This window comes from Halyomorpha halys, unplaced genomic scaffold (genome assembly GCF_000696795.3).
Source record: "Halyomorpha halys isolate HHAL.00 unplaced genomic scaffold, Hhal_1.1 Scaffold2137.1, whole genome shotgun sequence".
NCBI classification, from domain to species: domain Eukaryota; kingdom Metazoa; phylum Arthropoda; class Insecta; order Hemiptera; family Pentatomidae; genus Halyomorpha; species Halyomorpha halys.
The window spans coordinates 12,541-35,366 of record NW_027115953.1 but is presented as its reverse complement, the minus strand read 5'-3'; the positions used below and the strand labels follow the sequence as shown (position 1 = coordinate 35,366).

The following is a 22,826-nucleotide window of genomic DNA, read 5'->3' as shown; positions in this document are numbered from 1 at the left end:
GATGAAGAAGCAGTAGGAGTTGGTGAAGTATGTTGCAATAATTCTACTATAAAGGATTTTATTTATTTTTACTTTGAAGCTAAGAATTTTATACTAATACTTTTTTGTAAATCCTCATTACTCTGATCTTTTTTTATTAGGCCAGAAATTTTTAGTAGGAAAACATTCCATAAATAATTACATAATAAATAGAAAAAATAAACAGCCTATAGAGCTGTGATGTATTCCGTAAACAGAGTGCTATATAAGTATAGATGTTCACCTCTAAAATTTCGGAAATTTTGTTGGATTATAAGAGTGGTGTACAGTCTATCATTTGAGGATATTGTTGATTTTCTAACCTTTTCCAGGATAACTCAGAAATTTTCAAATTAATATGGAACATTTTTTTTAATGGTTCTGATAAATTAGTTTAATCTAGCATAAACTACCAAACATTGTTTTACTGGTTTTGATGATTTTACGTGCATTGTGGAAAATAGAAAAACCCAAAAGAACAAAATCATCCCTCAAGAATCCACCATCATAGTGGAGACATTTCTTAATTTCGACTACATCATTCTGACTCATTTTCGTCTCCTACCTTGGTGAAAGAAACTCAAATTATGATGACAGACTCTTAAAGCAAATTAGATTCTAACACGATTTTGTTCTAAACATCTTTTTATGTATTCTGCTGAAATCATTAAAAACAGTAAAAATGGTTTCTATTTTTGCCAATTTCTGCCTCAAGGATGCGTAGAATTATAAGTTCCCAGTTTAGATATGTTTTGAAATCTGATTGATTTTGTCCATAAAAAATATTCTATTCCACTAAAGATCTAAAATTAGCTTCACTGGAGGTTAGAAAATTTACAATACCCTCAAAATGAAGACCAAATGCCACTGTTATGACTAAATGATAAATCAAATCAAAATTCTGAAAATTGAAGAGATTAGTTGGGGTGAACTGTATACTGAGACACCCTGTACATAATTCAATAAGCATGTATGCTCACTTGTAATTATGAACTAATATATGTTATATAAAAAACACATTAGAAGTTAAAAAAATTGGTAATCGTACATAACCTGCTATTAAACACTACAATTTTTAAAGTAAAATTGTTTTTTCATACTTCAATGAACATTGCATCCAACATTCTGTATACAAATTTGACTTGATTGTTTAACTGTTAACCTCAAATTGTTTTATAAAGGAACTATGTACAGGTGTATTTAAATGATTTGAAAATTGGATTCTTTTAAATGGTTAACATTTTTATTTTTTCTAGGAATTTTTAACTTTGATGTGCATGGAGTCAAATATGAATTGACCCAAATGCTTCTCAAGGGCAAACAGAAGATATGATTATACGTTTTCTCCTACACACATAAGGTTGATGCATAACATTTAAATGTCTATTACTGTCGTCAGTTTCTAATGTTAAATCAACGAACACTCTGTATTCACTGAATTTCACTTTCATAATGGTAGAAAATCATTTCAGAAATTACTTTTTGCCAATTTCAGAACACAAAAATGATATGGAATGTTTTCAAGTTAATATTTTATGAAGTACCTGAAAAATAATAGTGACATTGAGAATCCTAAGCTCTCTCACCAAGTTTTTCCTGTGTGTTAAAGTTAAATAGCAATAGCGCTTGTTAAAAAAGTGGATCTACAACTTTTTCCTTAGATATTTTTTTATTAGATAATCCGTTTGCCTTGAGAAGCACTTGGGCCAATTCATTTGGCAGACCCAGTATAAAGATTCAACAAAAATTATACAAGAAAGATAATAATTAAGTATTTGATGTATTAAAGTAAAACTAATCAAAATTCGATAACAAAACCCCAATTAAAACTAAAATCACTATAAACAATATTACTTTAACATGTGATTGAGATTAATATTATCAATACAAAGCCATAGTAGTATTGTATCTGCAAATTTTGTTATGTTGGATTTTGTTGCATTTTAATGTGAATTTCTATTCTCTTTACAATGCAACAATTCAAAATGACCAATTGCCTAGTGTCAAAATTATTGATTATCTGCTAACTTCAAATCTGCAATCATGATTGAAACACAATTCTCTCAGAAACTTTGGCTTTGTAGTGATGATATAGTGGACTAGGTAATTTACTAACATAAAATAAATAAATAATAGTTTAATAGTATACATTTAAAATATTTAAATTAGACAGAAAAGGAATAAAGATAGAAGTTTAAAATTAAATGATAATTATAAAAAATAATTAAGATAATTTTGATACTTTATGTTAGACATATTATAACTCACCCAAAATAAATTAAATTTTTACAATTCCCTGATAAGTATTTACAAGTTTAATTTTTACAATTCCAGGTCAAAATGACAAGTATGGAAAATATACAATAAGTCACATATTTTTGTAATAACAATGACTAGTTCATGTAGAATATTTACAAATTTACAGTATGTAAGCATATATGAAATTAATTTAAAAGAAAAAGTTATTTCATCATCCTAAAAACAAAAAATAAAATAGAAATAGTTTCAATAAATAAAATTTGTCTGTGAAGTAATTTAAAAATTGTATACATCGTCAAGCATATTAATCATATTGAAAACATAATCTGAATAAAATAAGTCAAATATAATACTCGTAAAACTAAATAATGGCTAAATCACCGCATTAAGATTAACTGCTTATTAGCAAGTGCTATAAGAGCATTGAAATTTTGATCTAAATGAAGCCTCCAAAATTTTGTTCGACCCCATACAACGGCAGGGAAGTTTGGAGATCCTATGCCATGTAATATCTTAGCAATATTTCTTCCAGTAAAATTATTATCACTTCTGTACATTGAAATAAGTCTTCTTATATCTCCACATACTTCAACCTCATCCTCCATTTCATCCTGAAAAATAAATAAATTTTTATCAGTTAAATCAGGGTCCTAAGGCAAAGGGAGGCCAGTTCCTAAATTAATAGCTTAAAGAGCAATAGGTGATATATTATTCAACTATTTTTTACTAATGGAACAGAAATAAGATTTTAAAGAATTGATCACCATTTAAATAAAGAGATATTTGGAAAATTACAAAGAGTAGTTAAAGTGGTGTAGGTTTATTCCATTAGTAATTTCATTGATAACCAACTTTAAAGTCAAAATCACATGCCTATAATCAGCTACATAATCATACTCATCTCAGTCTATTAAAAGTTTTTCAACTTACTTCAGTTATAAACTGACTTTTGTAGCCTTACTAGTTAAAAGTAAACATGTGTTAGTGACATTACTACATTAAAATCATAGTCGCAAGAAATAAATAAATTGATTGATTTAGCATGTACTTATCTATCACAATAGGTCTAGTTATATTCTGATAACTACAGTTTTCGAGAAAATAAGATATTTTTTTGGAATAAATAAAACAAAATTAATTTTGTGTATTAATATAAAATAACATGGTAAACAAATAAAATTAGACTCTTTTTATCACTAGGATGCACGCAGTGATGATTGCTGTGTCAATTCCTTATAGGATGGTACTAACACTACATTGCAATCAAGCACCTTCTATTCATTCAGAAGACAAGAGGCTGGCCTGAAAAGGAACAGGAATAAGCAAGAATGGTAGAAATCCGGCTCGTGATCAAATTCCCAACAAGAAACCGGGCTGATAAAATTCTTAGTATGTACAAGGGGACTAAGAAAAAACTGGGCCCAAATAAACAGGGATCCAAACCCTTTGACTTCCCAAACAATGTAAAACAAGGAGATGATTTCAGTCCTGTTGATCTCAGTTGTACATAAAACTTTAAAATCTCTAAAAGAATACCAAGTTCTCTACCAGGACAGAGAAAATATTAGCCCATGTAATGTGTTCAAGGAAAATCAAGAGAAGGTATAAAACAAATAAATAGAAATTAAATTTTAAAAAAAGGCATATAAAGTAATCAAACAAAAGGTAAAGTGATGCAGGTTAATAAAAATAAAAGAAAAGCAAACCAGGCAAATAAAATATATAATAGAGACATATAAGATTGCAGTGAAGACATATAAGATAGCAAAAAGGCTAAACTAGATCTGACAAATGGCGTAGGTAGGCTCAGGCTCAAGAAGCTCCACAACAAGAAACATTTATTACAATCAATAAACTGCCTCCATTTAAACAACACCTTTTACGGCTTCATCTGACAATGGATTTCTTAATGATTGTTCGTGGGATCCATATAGCAAATCAAGTAGTACAGATTATAAACGATTCTGTTTATAAAACAAATTCGTTATAAACGGAATCCTAACGGATCCCATCAGCGATGGGATCCATATAGCAAACCAAGTAGTACAGATTATAAATTTCTTTCTTTGCTTTCTTCATGATTTTGTATGGGTTTACCAGCAATTGGAAGCTGAACTTCACAAAGTAATTATATTAAAACTTATCATCACAATTGGATTGAAATAAAATATTCATACCTCGGGTATACTTATTCCTGACAAAGGATCTGAACAACTAAAATATTTTCTTATTTCACTCTTTAATTCCTTACAAGACTCTTGATCAATTAAATCACAGCAAGGCTTGACATCATCATGAGCCACTCTAAAAAAAAAAAATAAAAAAAAAAAATTACGTAATGTAAAAGATTATACAAATTCCAACATTTCTAAAGCAAACAACTTACTTCTTAAGCAGCCCATAGAACAAAGATAGTTGTTTAATTTTCATTTCTTCTTGGGATATTACTTTCGAGTGAAGCAAATTAAGAGCTTGGTCAAGCTGGAAATCAGTAAGATTACCTGGAGCTAATACCCTAAATCCAAGACAGCTAAATTCAACCATAATCCCAGATTTATGTGGTTTGCCTTCAGCTAAAAACAAAGAATAGTTGTTTTATTATTTGTTTCGCTTGCTACTAAATATATGCCCTCACATAACAAATATTTAGAAGCACTAATACTAATACTTGAATTAGATAAAAAAAATTTTGTTTAGGGTTAAATAATACTAACTTACCTGTAGTCATCCATTCTAATTGTTTTAAATAATGTTTGACAGTTCCACTATCCCAGTTGATTTTTCTAGCTAACTTCACAATGTCAAATTCAATAAAAGCCTTATCAAAAGTATTGCTTTCTTCAGCTATTGCCATAGCCAGAGGGGCACACTGAAAAATATGAAATAATGCTATTATAAAAATAAATTGTCAGCAAGAAAATCGAATTTTGTTTTTTTATAATTAACAAAAGTTATAATTTGCATATTAAGATTAGCCTATGACTTACAATAAAAAAATATATGTTCCGGAATTGTCATCAGTTTCTCATATAGTTCGGATGTTTTTGAATAGTAGAAAAAGAATATTAAGGTTGCTCCTCCACAAATTTATGTTAACAATTGTAACATTCTTTATATATAAGGATCCATTGATATGTTAGGATTATTAATTAAAAATGCAATTAATTTTAAGATATTTTAGTTCAATTTGTACAGAAGTTTTATGTTACTACATCTTTGAAAAAATATTAATAGATCTTAAATAAACTCAAAAAGTTAAAAATGAATCGATATGTGAGTGCAAAATTTTAAAACCAATGTTTTTGTTATCTGCAGCATCTCCAGAGACGCATACAGAGACCCTCATGTATTTAAAATCCAAAAACTTGAAATAAATCTACACAAAGAGGGTTAAGATCTTTTAATTAGTACTAACAAATTAAAGGTGTTGATAGATACAGAAACAAAACATCATAAATAGGAATACAACTATTGTAATAATACTTATAATAAATGTTTAATGAAGAAAATCCAGAAATTTTTTTTTCTAGATATTCCTTTTTTATTTGTTATTTTTGAGTTATTCCAAGGATTTTCAAGGTTGAAAACTTAGCTTAACAATTCTCTTCATACTAACCAAATAAAATAAAAAAATATTTCACCCAAATTGAAGTGAGCTGGAATGTATAGATAGATATATTGGACTATCTCTTAAACCTTGAAATATACTACTTTTTTTTTAATGTATCCAACAAATAACGTAATTGTCTGTATATAATTATAAAAATTAACTATGTGTTAATTTTTTATTGCTTTTTTATCTAATTAAAGACCACTTAATTGCATATTAATATGAAAAGTTTAATCAAAATAATTCGTCAGTTTAAAGAAAATTATACAATCAGTGGCACTTTTTGGTATGACAACTTCAACAAAATTGTATATAACATGCCTATACTTAACATAAATATGTAATTTCACATTCATGGAGCTTTTTGTTTTTGAGTGAGACTATTCAAATACACAAAAAATAAAATAAACACAATTTAGAAACATGGTTATTTACAGTCAAAGGACCTTAAAACATCTATTTCCATTAAAAACTAGGGTTCAAAAATTTTCATGACAGCAATACTACCCCTTATTGGCTACATATTTCATAGATAGGTAAATAACAGTAAAATGTAATAACAATTTATTGATGTCATACAAACATTATGAATATAATGAGCAAGATAGGGTAATAAAAAAACACTTACATTTTTAGCAATCTTTTTCAAATGTTTTGCTCCTTTATATGAAGTGACTTTACACTTTGTATAAGCATGTGGTAAAACTTTGATCCATTTTTCCTTATCCAGCTGAAGATAAGCTAGCAGGGTACTGATAACTTCTTGAGGAAGATCAAGTGAAATTATAGTGTTTTCAACCGGAAAGGCTACTTCATGCTTACAACAAATAACATCCTTGTCTGAAATACAAATTAATAAGGTAATGTTGGAAGAAAAAATTGTCACTGTTAAAATAAATAAACTTGTATATCATGTTAGTGCTTTGTCATAGAAAGTACCAATATTAATTCTACCTAGCCTAGGTTAGGATTATTTGAAAATACAGGTTCATGACATAAAATCTGAAGAATAATCTTATTATTTGATTTTACTTTTTAGAAAGTGATGAAGATAATTTTCAATAATTGTATTAGAGAAAATATTCTGATACAGATAATACTATTAACAAAAACAAATGGAAAAAGTCTTGAAGTCCTTGGGAATAAGAATAGACAGGTCATTCATGTATTTTTAATAAAACGATATGACATTCCGAGGATTGTAGACTGACATGTTTCCAATCATGGATCAGATTCCTAAAATACTGAGTCAGGGAATGCATGATAAATATTTCTCAAAAAATCCTAATACGATTGAAACTCTCTTTGATCCTTTCAGTAACAATATTTTGTTTTATACTTGGTCTACCCTACCTATTTTGAACTGCACAGTGTATTTTTAAAAATGAGGTTAAGACTGATGAGGTAAAAAGAAAGAAATGGAATAATTTTCAATGAACATCGACCAAGATCTAAAAATATATTATTTCCCACTCATGCGAGTCTTCAAGAAGGTGAAAATCCTAAGACACCAAGCCAGAGGAGTATCAGGGTAGTTCAAGATTTATTAAAATGATAGAAGATAATCCAGGTCCCCATGTAAGTGAACAAAATTCCTAAATGAAGATATCAATAACTCAACACTGAAAAACATATATACCAACAAAATTAAGAAACTAGCAGAAATGTGTGAAACCTCATAATTAAAATTTTGAATTGACTCATAGAAATAATTAAACTCAGTGGATCAAAGATGTTAAACATACAATTAACATAGACAGACAATTTAAAATCCTCAATAAGTTTTTATTTATCTGTGTTCTACATTGGCCTCACTCCCAACCATCAACTCCTCATATACATATCCACGGTCAAGTATTTACCCATTATTATGAAAAATGGCTAATATAAGAAAAGATTCAAGTTAGTAAGGACAAGTCGCAACCCAATAATATCGGTGAATAAAGAAATAAAGGGTCTGTTAGAAAATAAGGGGACCCAGAAACATGCAAAAGTACCACAACAAAATTATTCAAGAGTTTCTAAATCAAGGTGGCCAACAAAAATAATGAGGCAAAAATAACAGGAAAAAAAAGATAACTTTTTAAAGTAGATTGAGAATTTATTACAATAATAGTTATATTTTATATCACACCAGTTGTAGGGATTAATATTTATACCTTCTGTGTCTGATTCAAGTGATCTTTGATTAACATTGTTACCATCAGAAAGATCATTAGTGTCGGGATTTTTTTTTCCACAACCACAAGGAATAAAAACAAGCTGTAACAGTTTCCTGAGTGTATGCCTGTCCATTGTATCAGCATAAATATGCCTTCGCAGTTCATTCAGATCATTTTTCTGTAATCACAAAAACCAAAAAAATATATAGCATAGATCTATAAATACCATACATAACAATTAAAACAGTTAAATAAATTAAAAACTATGAAATAATAAAAATGTATGATTATTAATAGTGATAATGTTCTGTTTACTGAAACACTTCCTCAACCCCTTTCACGGAGGAAAATTTATATTATGAACTTAATATTTTACATGCATAATATCTACTGTGATTACTCATTAAATAAAATCTTTACTCAGTATACAGAAATCTCAGCAGTAATGGAAGAAGATAAAGACAAAATAGTTGGCAATAAGAGACAAACAACTATTATAGTCTTTCCCATATTTTAATACACATGATAAACTTTAAATCAGATTTCAAGATATTAGATCAAGGGGCCATGATCATATAACCACTTTAACTTGGTTGTTTCTCCACATAGAAGTAAAGAGACTGGATTTATGAGTATTCGATTCAATTTTCCATTATTCAAATAATTTCTCTAAATTAAATAATTAGTCCTGGAGAGTAAAGTAAGAAATTATGACATTATTTAATTTTCTTGACAAATGTTAGCACACAAATACTACTAAAAAATAGGAATAAGTATCTAATATTCTACCTTCGAATCTAAGAAAAGATGACACTGAGCAGGTTTTTTGTCACGTCCAGCCCTTCCAATTTCTTGAACATAACTTTCAAAAGAATATGGCATATTATAATGAATAATTCCTCTAATATCATTCTTATTAATTCCCATGCCAAAAGCTACAGTTGCAACAACAATCCTTAATTTGCCTGAAAATTTAATTTAAAAAAAAAAGAACATTGATATTAGTGAATATATTATCAAGACAATACCTTATAATATAACTATTAAATAGAGTTCACTGTTACTTAATTAAAGACATATTTATGAATGGATAATTTTTATAATGACTACATTTTAAATGTTTTTAATCTTCCATAATTCATTGATCTATAGATTCCTCAGAAACTTATTAAAATGGAAACATTTGACTTCAAATCAATAAAAATTTTAAACAGCTATGTACATATAAATACATACATACATACACACACATGTGAGCATAATGACATTTACCTGACATGAAGGCTGATTGGACTTGATTACGCCTTCCTGCAGTTAAACCTGCATGATAGGCTTCAGCATGAAGTGACAGTCTTCCTTTTTTATTAGGTGCCATAGGATCCTTAAATAAAAAAAAAAAAATCTTTATTACATTAATGCTTTCCATTCAATCTAAATATTAGAAGATAAATACAAAAAATATTTTTTAGTAAATGGGAAAACTTATAGCCAATAAAAAATTAAAAGCTTAGGATTTGTCTAAAAAAATAATGAAGTAGGAGAAAGGAGGATAGGTCGGATAGATTTAAAGACATTTTTTCAGTACTAAGAATGGAAAATTAAAAAAAATGTTTCTTTCCCAATTACAAAAAAATTACAGAAAGGTAAAAATGAATTATTATCTATTTCAATGAGCTCAATGTTTTTGTCAAACAATGGGTTTCCTTAATCTAAATTACTACCTTCTGCCAAGGGATAACGAAAATCGTGACACATAACCCTGCCATTGCCTTCAGTAGTATAGCAGTGTTGGAGACATTTCTGCAGTACTTGTACAGGTCGTCACATGGCTTTTAAGTATTTTTTTTTGTGTTATTATATTGATACTTTCAAAATTTGTAGAACTGTACCACTTAATTTTCAAGTATGTATAAAGATATTTTTTCAGTGACTGAATAAAGGCTCAATAATATACAAAGACAGTAGAGAGAACTTTACAGTACCAATCATGTAAATTAAATAAAAGTAAATTAACAGTGAGGGTTTAGGCAAAATAAATCTCTTTCCTAGATATGAAATAAGTTCAATGGGATAAAATCTTCCATAAATCAGTAGTTTCACTCATTTTCATTGCATCAAAATTATAAGTTATTGTTATGGGAGACTAAACCAAACTTTTATATACTTGATTCATTGGTAAAACCTAATAAATCATTCTTATATTAATGGAGTTTTAATTTTTTTTTTTTTATAAAGAGGTTAAATTTAGAAAAGTGATCATAATGTCAAAAGTAATCCAATACTATCCATTTCTAGTCATATGTACTATAATTATGATGCTGAAAGGGTTAAGATATATTTAAACTATATGTGATATAATTATGAAGAATATGGTCAGGGTTGCGGTAAAAAAAAAAAAATAGTTAAAAACTATTTATTTGCCAATGTTTCGTCCCACTTTGTAGAGCTTCATCAGGGCTGTTCCAATTGAAAGATTTTCCTCTAAACCAAATCAAAATCTCTTATCTCTAACAGCCCTGATGAAGCTCTACAAAGGGGGGCAAAATGTCAGCAAATAAATAGTTGTTAACTATTGACCACCCCTGACCATCTTCATAATTTGAAATAATACAGTCAACCATAATATATATCAATTATTATGTAATATATTTACAACTATATGTAATATATTTTAAACTATGTATGATAAAGTTAAAATCCATTTTGACTCTAACAACCTAATTAAAAATTGATAAATATCGGGTTGTAAAATAAGTTCATAGCATTTTTTACTGGTGATTTCAATAAAAACTTCAGATTCATGTAAATATTTTTAATCAATTATATATGACCATTTTGATCTATTACATGTTGCCAGCTTTAAGGTAATTTTTTAATTCCATCCACCCAGAACTTCTCAGAGTTTTGCACAATGAACTCCTCTATGTGCATGAGTCCTCACAGCAAATTAAAGTGTTTCCCGTTAGGAGAATTTTGAAGGGCCCAAAATAAGTGAAAATCTGTTGGGGCAAGGTCTGGTGAATAGGGTGGGTGGAGGATAACATTCCAGCCAACTCCAATAATTTCTGCTGGGTCTGCAAAGACACGTGAGGACAGGCGTTATTGTGATGGAAAACTATCCCTTTGCTGGACACTTTTGCCCAACCGCTGCCTTTATTTGTTCCAACTGGGCATTTGTAGTGTACTGCAGAATTAATGGTCTGGTTGAGGAGGAGCTCAAATAAAAGGACACCTTTCCAATCCCACCAAATGCACAGCATAACCTTTTTTGGATATAATCCTGATTTTGGAGTTGTTAACGGCAGGTCACTTCGTAATACCACTTAAAGATACGGAATCTTGGTTGACAGTCCATACATAAAAGCACCTTAATTTTTCCTTTTTTAGAATATGTAAACATTATTGACCAAGTAAACATGATTTTATAAATACAGAGAGGATTAAATTGAAATATTGAAAAACGCTACGAACTTATTTTATAAACAAATATTAATATGTAGTCATGTCTAATTTAAAACTCAATCTATATAGAACCCATTAAATAATTTTTTAAAAAAATATCAAACATACTTGGAGAGAAGTGCGTAAGAAGGCAGCTATCTTGTCACATTCTTCTCTTCTAGTGCAATATACAATCACAGAATCACAATCACAAAATCTATCAGAATGAAGCAAAGTAAGCAATGCTTCTCTCCTGTCAAACTCAGAAGACACAGTAAGAATTAAATTATCAGGCAATGGAGTATCAGATATTATTGAAGATCTGTCATCAATTCCAAGCTGTGACATCACTGTTTCTAAAGTTGTAACTGATGCAGTAGCAGTTAAACCTAGTAATGTTGATATTCCCATTTTCTCTCTCAATACCTAAAAATAAAAAATAATTTTGGATCAAAACATATTACTGGATGATACACTTATTAGTTGTATGTGATAATAAATCATCTTATAAATAAAACATCAATTTTACAACAGCCCAGAAGATTTTCATAGGACCTAGGGAACTGGTAAAAGTACCAGCTTTTCAACCTTACAAGTTTCTCAGATGATGTGGTTAGCATTGTAGTCTAACTAATGATTCATCATCTGAAAAACATTGGGCATGGATTTTATATCAACAGAGAACATTATAAAAGATATATTAATTTTAGACCACTGTCACTTCTGGGTAAAATGTAAGATAAAGATACATTTCACCGAATCACATAATCATAGTCAGAGAAATACTGTTTAATTTCAAGAGAACTGGCTATTTTTCAACCTAAATGGCAGTGAAGTTGAATAATGCAGAGCAATTAGCAACCAATAAACACTTATATACAAGATTGTAACACAAAATGTGAACAAATTAATGCAGAACCCATAGTTGGGATAAAAACATTATGATATTAGTAAAATGTTTACTAACCTATAAAGTATTACTTCCACACAACTAATATATCTAATTAAATTATGATTTTTATCATCAAATTAGTTATTGACATATTAATATAAATGAGTAAGAGAGTAAAGCTAATAAATGATAATAAATAGCTAATAAATGAGTAGCTAAGAGAGTAAAGCTGGGTTTACACTACTATCACTTTTAGTGTACAGCAAAAGTAAATCATTTTCATATATTTAATTCAGTTCAGAGATTTCACTGCTGCATCTTTCATCATTTTTTGTCTTATTTCTATGTGAACAGTTTTGTGAAAAAGCTTTTCTACATGAAAGTATAGAAGAATTATAAATGCAGGTTAAATCAGTATTGAGCGAATGCAAGTTTATCAACAAATGGCTGAATTAAAAGACCTCGGTGGCTGAAACTATGGGATAATAAATAGCTAAGATTCTATAAACACTTAGATAAATACAAGTTTATGAACAGAGATAAAAATACCTGGCATATAGTTAAATAAGTTGGTCGAAAATTGTGAGAATGCTGTGAAATTGAATGTGCTTCATCTATACAAGCAAATGCAATAGGAGGTAATATTTTCAAAAGTGATTTAGCAGAATCCCAAGAAGACAATGACTCAGGTGCTATGAGAAGAACAGAAATGGTCCTGTTTTTCAAGGCTTCTAACACAGCTTCACGTTTTTTTTGTGTCATATTATGGTGAAGACAAGCAGCATGAAGTTTTTTGGAGCCACAGAATATCTAAAATAAAGCAATACATTTGTAAATTTAAAAGAAATATAACCAAGCAACAGTCTTAATTTTATGTTGAAAACCTTTTGTAAATTACAACAACAGAAATTTTTAAGACTTTTTTATTGTTATGAAAAACAATACTAAAGGTTTAGTGAACCAGGAAGTTAGTTTTGAATACCAATAATGATTAGTGTAAAATTTTGACTAAGCAAATTTGACAACAAATTCTGATAAAGCATAATCCTAACATCTCAAGATACAAGTTTTCAAAAATCAAACTTTTTTTCAGACATCAAATTGTTTAAAATTTATTTTGACAAATAACAACATAAATTCTCCAGGTCGTTGAAGCTTTAATTAAAAAATGAGTACTCTTTTTGTTTCTAGCTCCAGGACTATTCAACACAAAAATAAATCTTTTGCAACAAATGTCTTCTGTGGACATCAAGTAGTTTTCAAGGAGTTACTTTTTTCTTTTTATATATAAACAAAATAATAAAATTTCAAAAGTCTACTGTTCATTTAGGTTAATGTATGTTATTAAATTAAAACATATACAATATAAAACAAACATTATACACTCGAAGTATAGTATATATTATAAAAGTGATTTTATTATGATTTTACAGAGGTAGTAAAATTATTTAGATGACCTTGGTAATCTATGAAATGTTCAGGGAGGTAGATAAAATTAAATAAAAAATTATTCAATACAGGCTCAATTTTAATCCCCCAATGTAAGCTCTCTTCAAGAGCACTATATATTGTCTACAGATACAAGAATAAGGTTCTTATAAACAATTATATTCATAAACTGATCAATATGAGTAGTTTCCTTACTTGATCTTCCATCAATGATACCAATGGTGATATAACTAAAGTGATGCATCCTGGATAAGCCTTATTAAACATATAAGCTGGTAGTTGATAGATGAGAGATTTGCCACTACCAGTTGACAATGTAACAATAGTAGAAAGACCCGACAAAATCCTCATTACTCCTTCTTCTTGTCCTGGTCTAAATTCGCTATGTCCCAGATCCTTCAATGCAGAATAAACTTCCTTAGGTGTATCTAAACAAAAATCACATAGTTCCAACACTGATTATTAAAGGATAAAGTTTAATATTATAATTGAAAACAATGTTTTCATATTTTTAGCTAAGCATATAATGCAAATGATGAATAACTTATTTGAGTATTTTGAATTATGATCTAAGGTTTATTTTCGGAATTTTGATATTTTCTTTGACAGATTCAGATGTAAATGTGAATATAAATATCATTTTTAAGTACTTCTAAATTACAGTAAAGAATAATTACAGATTAGAGATTGGAAGATGAATCAGAAATCAAAACAAAGAGTCAATACCACTGAAAGAATCGTAGTCTCATGTAATGCATAGGAAAGAATCACGATACACTTGAAGTCAGCCGATTCTCTATTCAGGAGAGTTAAAGAAATGAGAGTAAGGTTTAAAAAGTAATACTTAGAACCTCAATGTGTATTCAAATATCTGCAGTGTTTTAATTTTATTTAACAAAAGGTATTTTTAACATTAGTTTATTCAATAGTTTAATAATACTTAACAATATTTTTAGTTTTTGCATCTTGTTTTTACAAGATGATAAAGCTCTGCAAAGTGGCGTGCAGGATTAGTGCATAATAAATATTTTTAAATCTTAGAGTTCCTTTTTTATCACACCCAGACAAATTTCCTTATATTGAAAAAAAAATTATGGAAACCAGTTCAATCAAAATAATTTAGTTTCTGATCACTACAATAATAATAATTTATTTATTTGTTTATGGGGCAACCCTTATACAAATAGAGTTAGCCTGTGAAATACATGAAATATATAATCAATTGTAGTAATTTTACAAAAATGATGAGTTAAAGATCGTTTATATAAACTAATAACAAACAATATACCCAAGCTAGGCTATCCACATTTGTTAGAATAAAACAGTAAAACAAAAACTATACCCCCTATTGGGATGATAAGTGTCCAGCTCTAAGCAAAAGGTTTTGCATTACCTATATAAAAAACAGTTTAAGGTTCAATCCTGAAGGTACAGACAGAAATTCATAGAACTGATTTTGGCTAATATTGCTTCGCTTTGGCATGTATTGGATTCGGTTCTCATGATATACGGGGCAATTTGTCCAAAAAATGGAAACAATCCTCCAGGCCGCTCCATCACAAGCTGGAGACAGTTTCTGTGGGTCCAAAGTATATTTGTGTGGACCAACATTTAGAGCAATTGTATATTTACCGGAAAGTCGTAGTTAGGCAATTATTCTCAAGTGAGTTACAGGGCAACTGGTTTTTAAGTAGCTTTGAGGAGCATCCAGTTTAATGTAGACCCTACTGTACCATGGGTTATAGGTCGATTCTCATAATAACAACAGGTCTTTATCCATGACAAATACCCTGTATCTATCCAATATCTCCCCCATTCTAATTTTGATACTTACCAGATCATGTAAAGTATTTTTATTAGCCAGGACAGAGTTTGCTTTAAAACGTGATATCCCACAGAGATGGATGCCACTTCTAGTCTTGCCATGAAGTGTGGGGTATTTCGTAGCAAACACAGTAGTCGCTTGTAATACCTAGCTTGTATATTTTCTAATTCCTCTATTTGCTTCACTGCCCAAATAGGTGCAGCGTAGAGAACACAACTCAACATAGTCGATTCGTAAAGTTTCTGCCTCGCATCTCACGAGATTATTTTAGCTTTCACCTGTGTACTTAGCACTGCCCCGATGCTTGAGTTACTTTTAGATACTATATGCTTCATTGTACAGTTAAAAAGTCCTGATGAACTAAACTATATACCAAGGTATTTATATTCAGGTACTTCTTCAACAATATTCCCCTCAAAATATACCCTTTTGCTTCTTTTAGGCCTACCCTTATAAGTTTTTAACAATTTTGTTTTTTCTATATTAACGGTCAAGGAGTTTGATTTACATTATATATTTGAAATATTTAGTTTCGATTGTACATCGATCATAGAATCCCTAATCAAGACCAAATCTGAAAGAACATAAGTTTCTTGTCACCAAATCGATAATCTATTGTATAAAATGCTGGTGAATATTTTAAGAATGCTGTTTGTCAGAGCAATACACCTATAATTTTCTGGCTTATTCAAATTGCCTTTTTTATGGGCCATAACCCATATAACATTAATCCATGACTTAGGAAGTTTTCCAACCAGCAATATTTTATTAAATAGCATTTCTCTATACAGTAGCCAGTTATCGGGTAGATTTTTAATAAAATCTTCAGTTATTTTGTCGTATCCGAGAGATTTACCAGATTTACATTTTTTAAGAGAGTGGTCAATTTAAGCCCGTGTTATGGGGTATCAAAGATAAGGTGGGTTACATAAAAAAAAAATCATGCTAAATTCTGTTCTATTGGGATATATTTCATTAAAGAAGGATTCCCATTAAGTACATATAATAGAAGAGGACTGTTTTTTATTTACTCTATATTTATTTATAATGGACCCAAATGAAGAGGAGTCTCGGGTGTCCAACAATTGTTTAATTATACTTTTTGTGATAATTTCGCTTTTTGTACTTTACAGTATTAGCATATATCTTTTTAGATGTATATATTTTAAGTGTGAATTCTGAAAAATTGCACTTCCGACTCATTTTAAGGTTTTTTCTCACAACTCTTTTTAGCTTTCTAAATCTTTTAGCTAATCTCATAATCAAACCATAGTTTCCTAGTTTCATATATTTTGTTTCCAGGAAATTTAATTAAATTTAAACTTTTACCAGTACAGATTATATTACGAACCAAATTATCATTTAATTCACTCACATTTAGTGATTCAAGAGGAAGACTGATGCAATTTGAGATATTGTCACAATAAATCATTGATAGACTGGGGCTCCAAACCAAATCCATATTCCTTTCTTGTTTTATTTTAGAGCATGAGAAGTTATTACAACTATCTACACAAATATTCAATAGTAACTGAGTAGGGAAATGATCTGAGGCTGTATAAATTTGGGATACTTCAAAATTGTAAATCATGGGGATAGTATTCGAATGACAGCAAGCAACATCGACAGTTGAGGTTCCCAGTGAACTGCAATAAGTAAAATTTTCCCTCTCATTTCCCGCGGATCTTCCATTAATTATATGAAAAGAGTTTAATTCTAAAAAAATCAACAAATATTTTACCTTTTTGATTACATGTTTTATCTAAATTTTTCCTTTCATGACTTAAAAAACTTTTTTTGAGTAAAGGAATTACATTTATAGCAAACCTATTACATTTAACCCTTACAAAAAACCAATATTTACATTTTTCTAAAACTGTAATGTTATAAATATAAGAAGATGGTCAGGGTTGCAGTCAAAAAAAGAACAAATAGTTTAAAACTATTTTTTCTTTTTTTGACCGCAACCCTGACCATCTTATATTTAAATCTTTATGGTCAACTATATATACATATCTGTGATGTTATAATTTGATGAATCATATATAAGAGCCAGTCCCCCACTGCCACACCCAAAAAATCATTCCTTGACGGCAGGTGCTTCAATAATTTCACAATTAGAGGAAGCAAATGGGATACAGACCTTAGATATATTTTATAATTCTATAGATTTTAAAACATGTTTCTGATAAACAAACTAACTGATTTGAACAATAAGGTTTAGCTATATCTCCAATGTTTTTAAAACCATTAATAGTCTAATATATAATGTTTACTGACTTAGAGGCGTTAGTTTCTGATCACTATTACACATTGTTATTACAAATTAATGTTCTTTCGATTCTGCTGTAAACATAACTTCAAATAAAATGAACAACCGATATATCCACTACAAAAGAACCTCTAAATGCACTTTAAAGTAACCTAATTTTTGAACGATTTCCTGGGGAATACAAATTGAGAGTGAGGGTAGTTTTCACATAGTTCAATTTCTCGCTTAGTGGTTTACTGACTTCTTCGAGTTGGGGGAATCAATGATATAGATTTATTTTAGTAGTGGAATCATCCAATCAATCAAATTTAAGTTACAGAAAAATTTTCATCACAGACATCATTTGCAGATACAGCATTAGTAATTCAAAATTATGACTAATAATCAGTAAGAACTAAGTAGTTTCTTAAAATGAAACAATCTGATCTGGTAAATACGAAAACTAAATCATTTCAAGAATTTATATTTGTTTTGAATGCATGAGAAAAGTTTCTTGTAATAATAATACAACAAACTTGAACAAGAATATAATTGTAAATATTATAAATAAGGAAATATAAATATATCTCCCCTCAATATTGCTTTAGTAGCCTATTTCATTACAGTATCAATTCGTTATACAAAACAATTTCAGTATTTTAGGTATGATTGGCATTGCATGAAATGTAACATGATTTCTTATAAAATGGAATTCCTCATATTAAAAATTTTTGATATTCTCCTCGAATATAACATAATTTAAAATGTACAGAAATAAGAAAAACAAAATAAATCATGAAGAATAATCCCTTGTAGATAATATAACAAACTTTATATTTATAATTACTTAACTTACCTATTAAAGAACCATCAGAAGAGAGTTTGAATAAAGGCTCAATAGTCGTTGAATAACATGGCTCAGAGATAACTGGGATTTCCGAAACCACCTACAACAAAAAAAATTTTCTTAGGAATTTAAAATTTTTTAATTGTTTTTAGGATTTCAACATCAGATTCCTCTGTTTATGCTTCTATTCATCCTTCCAATGCCTCAATGAATGCTCTTAATGAATTTTAATGATTTTTTTTTTTTAGTTAGCTCTTGTTTATTGAGGTGTTGAATATATGTGTTCAATATTGAGGTGTTTTCAAAAGTTACAAGGCACAGTTTCTTAGTAATATAAGCTCTTTGACAAAAATAAGACTCCTGGTAGACACTATCATTTTTATAATAATAATAATAAAGCTGTAACTCTTGAGAATGGTGTCTTTTAATATGATAAAAAAACTATTTCTGACTCTATAATTGACTAATATCAATCCAGTTTTGCACTTCATTTGATTTTAAGGAAATAGTCAAGCACTAAATGATCTGACCTAAAGAAAAGATCATTCTAAAACTTTTACCTGAGTAGGCAAAGAAACCTACTACTTAAAGTAAACAGCCTCACATCATCAGGAAATAATAAATGAAGCATGCTCTAAATAGAAAGGTAAAGAGTAAAGTAGACTTCCTACTTAAGACTTACACTTGAAAAAAAAAAAAAATTCTGGTGAGAGTTGAACAATTTTATAAGAAGAGGCATGGCGCTAAAGACAGCATTAAATACAAAAATCCATTTTTTGGAAAGAGCAGAATTTACAGTTTCGAGTAATATTTAAAGAGAGACTAAGATTGGAAAACGGCGGGAAACCCACCACTCCCCCTTCTGTGGTAGTCATCCTTATCTCACTTTTGAAAGACACTTATAGCGAGTATGTGAGTCATTGCTCGACATATCTCAATCTCACAAGAGATCATTAACACAAGAAATATTAGAAGGCAATCCTTCCCAGCCAACCCACCTCACTAAAACTCATTTAACAACAGTCCTCTATCACTTCTGAATCATTTACTTAAAACGGAAAGAGGAGACATAAAATAGTTAAATCAAGTAATATTTAAAAAGTGGTTAAAATTGGAAAGCAGCGTGAAATACTAATACTGATTAGAGATAGTATCTAGTTACATGACTTCAACAAGAAGTATTTCAGTAAAGTTATAGCGAGTAAATAGCAGTCTAATATTAATCAGATGATTGTACAAAAATTATATAGTAACATCGGTGTATACTCAGATCGATGTGTAGTGTACCTAGAAAACACATCAATATGGGGAAAGGCAGATGTTAAATACTAATGAGGAATGTTTGTTTCAAATGTACCGGAGGAAAATTAAAACAGAAGAAAAAAAATTATATAGTACTCTTATAATTAAATATTTATCAGCAGTGGACATATATCAGTTATAGAACTGATTTTATGGAATGAAAAGACATTACTGCATACATTTATAGAACAATTATTGAAGGAATCTGATTGAAGAGTATAGAAAAAAAAGACTGAAGATGATCTGATTATATAAGGAATCAGGTGATAAGTTAGAGGTGTTGCAGGCCTGGTAAAAAAGGTAGACCAAAAACCGTAGTACCATGCATTATGCAAATTGAATCGAGTTATCATGTCACCTTTACATCTTAGTGGAAATTTTTTGAAAGCTAATATTGTTAACTTTACAAATAATTATTCCCTGTCAGAATAAAGTATAGTCAAATGAATGAAATTTAACCCAGTAGGTAGTTACTAGAATCATACCCCTTCTGGTACTGTAAATTTCCTTCCGTTTTTGTGAGCTATTTCAGCTGCCTCCTTCGCCATTTCAGCAGCTTCTTCCAAAGTCGGAAAAGGTGATTCATCCGCACTATCATATTCATCAATAGGAAGCAGTGCATCTATTTCTGGAATTGCAATTAATCAATTAACATAAAAAAATAAAATCAGTTTAAAAGCACAAACACTACAATTACTATTAATACAAAATTGATATAGTATAATAAACTTACTTTTGGGGCAAGCTTTTGAAAAATGACCAATATCTCCACATTTGTAGCATTTAATGATTCCACTATTATGGCTTGAGTTATATTTCTGCATATCTTTCCATTTCTGTTTTTTATATTTTGAAAACGTTTTAGTTTTCTTTCCTCTTGCATATCGTTTTTTTTCAATATTTATTTTAACAAAATTTTTATTTGCATCTCCAGAAGCCAATTTTTTTTCAAGAATTTCCTGCTTATGATCAAAATTTTCTTCTTTAGCAACTAATTTCTTTTTGGAGTTCTTATATGGTTGAATAATTTCTGGTTTGGTAACAGATTGAAAACTATACTCTGTTTCAGATTTTAGCCTCTTTGCGAGAGGCATATCATCAAGATCGTCAATTAAACTCCTTTTTTTATAACCAATAGAAGTTTCATGTGATTTATTTACACTTCCACTGCCCAAGAAATGATTTTTAATTGGTTTAGAGACAGAATTTTCCAGCTGATCAGATGATTTAGGAGAGGTATTGTCACAAATTAATGGCTTAGTAAATATTTTTCGTGCACTGACATCAGCACTACGACTAAGATTGTCAAGTAAATTCAACTTATAAAGTGAATTATTTTGAGTTTCACAATCTGAATCATAGATTAAGTCCTCATCGCTATCATTGTCCATAAATGATTTCGATTCAGGGGAGACAATATTGATAGAGTCAGAAAGAGAATCTGCTTTGATTGAAGAAATCCCAGAATCTTGTGATTCTGCAAGATTGTTTTCCAGTTTTTTATTGATTGTATTTGACTCATGAACTCTTTCAAGCCATCCTTTATCAACAATCCTTGATACAGAATTTTGTAAAGTGTTAGAGCTATCAACTGATCTCTGAAGCAAGCTAACAGGTTGATTAGATAATTTAGAACAGTGAGTAACAATTTTAAACTTTTCTTTGAACTCAGTTCCGTCATCTTCTTCAACGGGAGTATTAAGAGATTCGCAAAGTGGAAAACTTGGTGCATGATCCTCCTTTTTCGTTAATGTATTGCAATCTATTTCAAATAAAGTTTTACAGACTGAGTTATTCAGAGTTTTTGAAACTGCCTGATTCTTTTGAACAGCGCCTGAATTTTTGGAATTGCTAAAAGATCTGGGTTTCCTTGGATTTCGTTTATTGAATTTTGAACCAGCATAAAGTTTTTCAGCATACTGGAAAGATAATGATTTAGCTTCAAACTTTTTCTTTTCTTTTTTTTCATCTGAAGATTTTGGAAGATCAACTACAAGTGACAAATCGGTGACAGAAGATTTGTTTTGTTTGCTAAACAAGTTTTTAAAACTTGTTGGTGTTAATTCATTTACATTTTTATTTTTTAATTCATTTTTGAGTGTTATTTCATTATAGGATTCACAATTATCTGGTGATTTATTGATGACATTGTTCTTTTCATTATGAAAAGTAAAATTAAAGTTTGATTGAGTAAGTGTTTCCGAAAGAGGATTGAAACAAATGCTATCATCCAAGCCACTAATACCATTGGTATTATTCATATTGGCATCATTTTTAAAAGAAATATCTTTGGCACCAGTTTCAGACGAAGAATTAAAACAATCCTTTGCATTTTCATCTTCATGAATGTTATAGGATTTTTCTGAACCCGACAGGATTTTCTTTAAAGTCCAGTAGGTTTTATAAGCATCTTTTATTTTTTTAGGGGCACACTTGATATCAGTCTGAAAGAGAAATAAAATTAGAAATTAATAAAGCCATTAAGGTAAATATATATCAATATCAATAATTATACAAATATTAAATTATTAACTACATGCTGTTGCAGTTCCTATTTTTAGGGTCCTTTTAATCTCTATAATTACAGACATCCTTATGATTTAACATATGCAGCAAATGATTAGTTGAATCATAAAGAACGTAATGTTTTAAAAATTCTTCTAGAAAGATGCAGGTATGGTCCATTGCACAAAAATAACCTGAGTAAAACAAAATTAGCCTCGAGACTGTTGTGATACCAAAACATTTCAGATGAAAGTGTAGTAAGAAA

The 22,826-nt window shown here is 29.4% G+C and overlaps 1 protein-coding gene across 1 annotated transcript; it reads right to left on the bottom strand.

Annotated features, from left to right (window-relative positions):
* Positions 1–1,779: 1,779 nt before the first annotated feature.
* Positions 1,780–22,500, bottom strand: RecQ4 (RecQ4 helicase; the record flags this gene model as incomplete). The annotated part of the gene is given in 14 exon segments (XM_067052917.1): positions 1,780–2,888; positions 4,455–4,581; positions 4,664–4,850; positions 4,996–5,146; positions 6,516–6,727; positions 8,047–8,227; positions 8,839–9,014; positions 9,322–9,430; positions 11,620–11,916; positions 12,932–13,192; positions 14,027–14,259; positions 18,764–18,854; positions 20,542–20,684; positions 20,790–22,500. Coding segments are annotated over 14 exon segments (4,113 nt in total), but the record flags the coding sequence as incomplete, so codon positions are not given.
* Between the last annotated feature and the right edge of the window lie 326 nt (positions 22,501–22,826).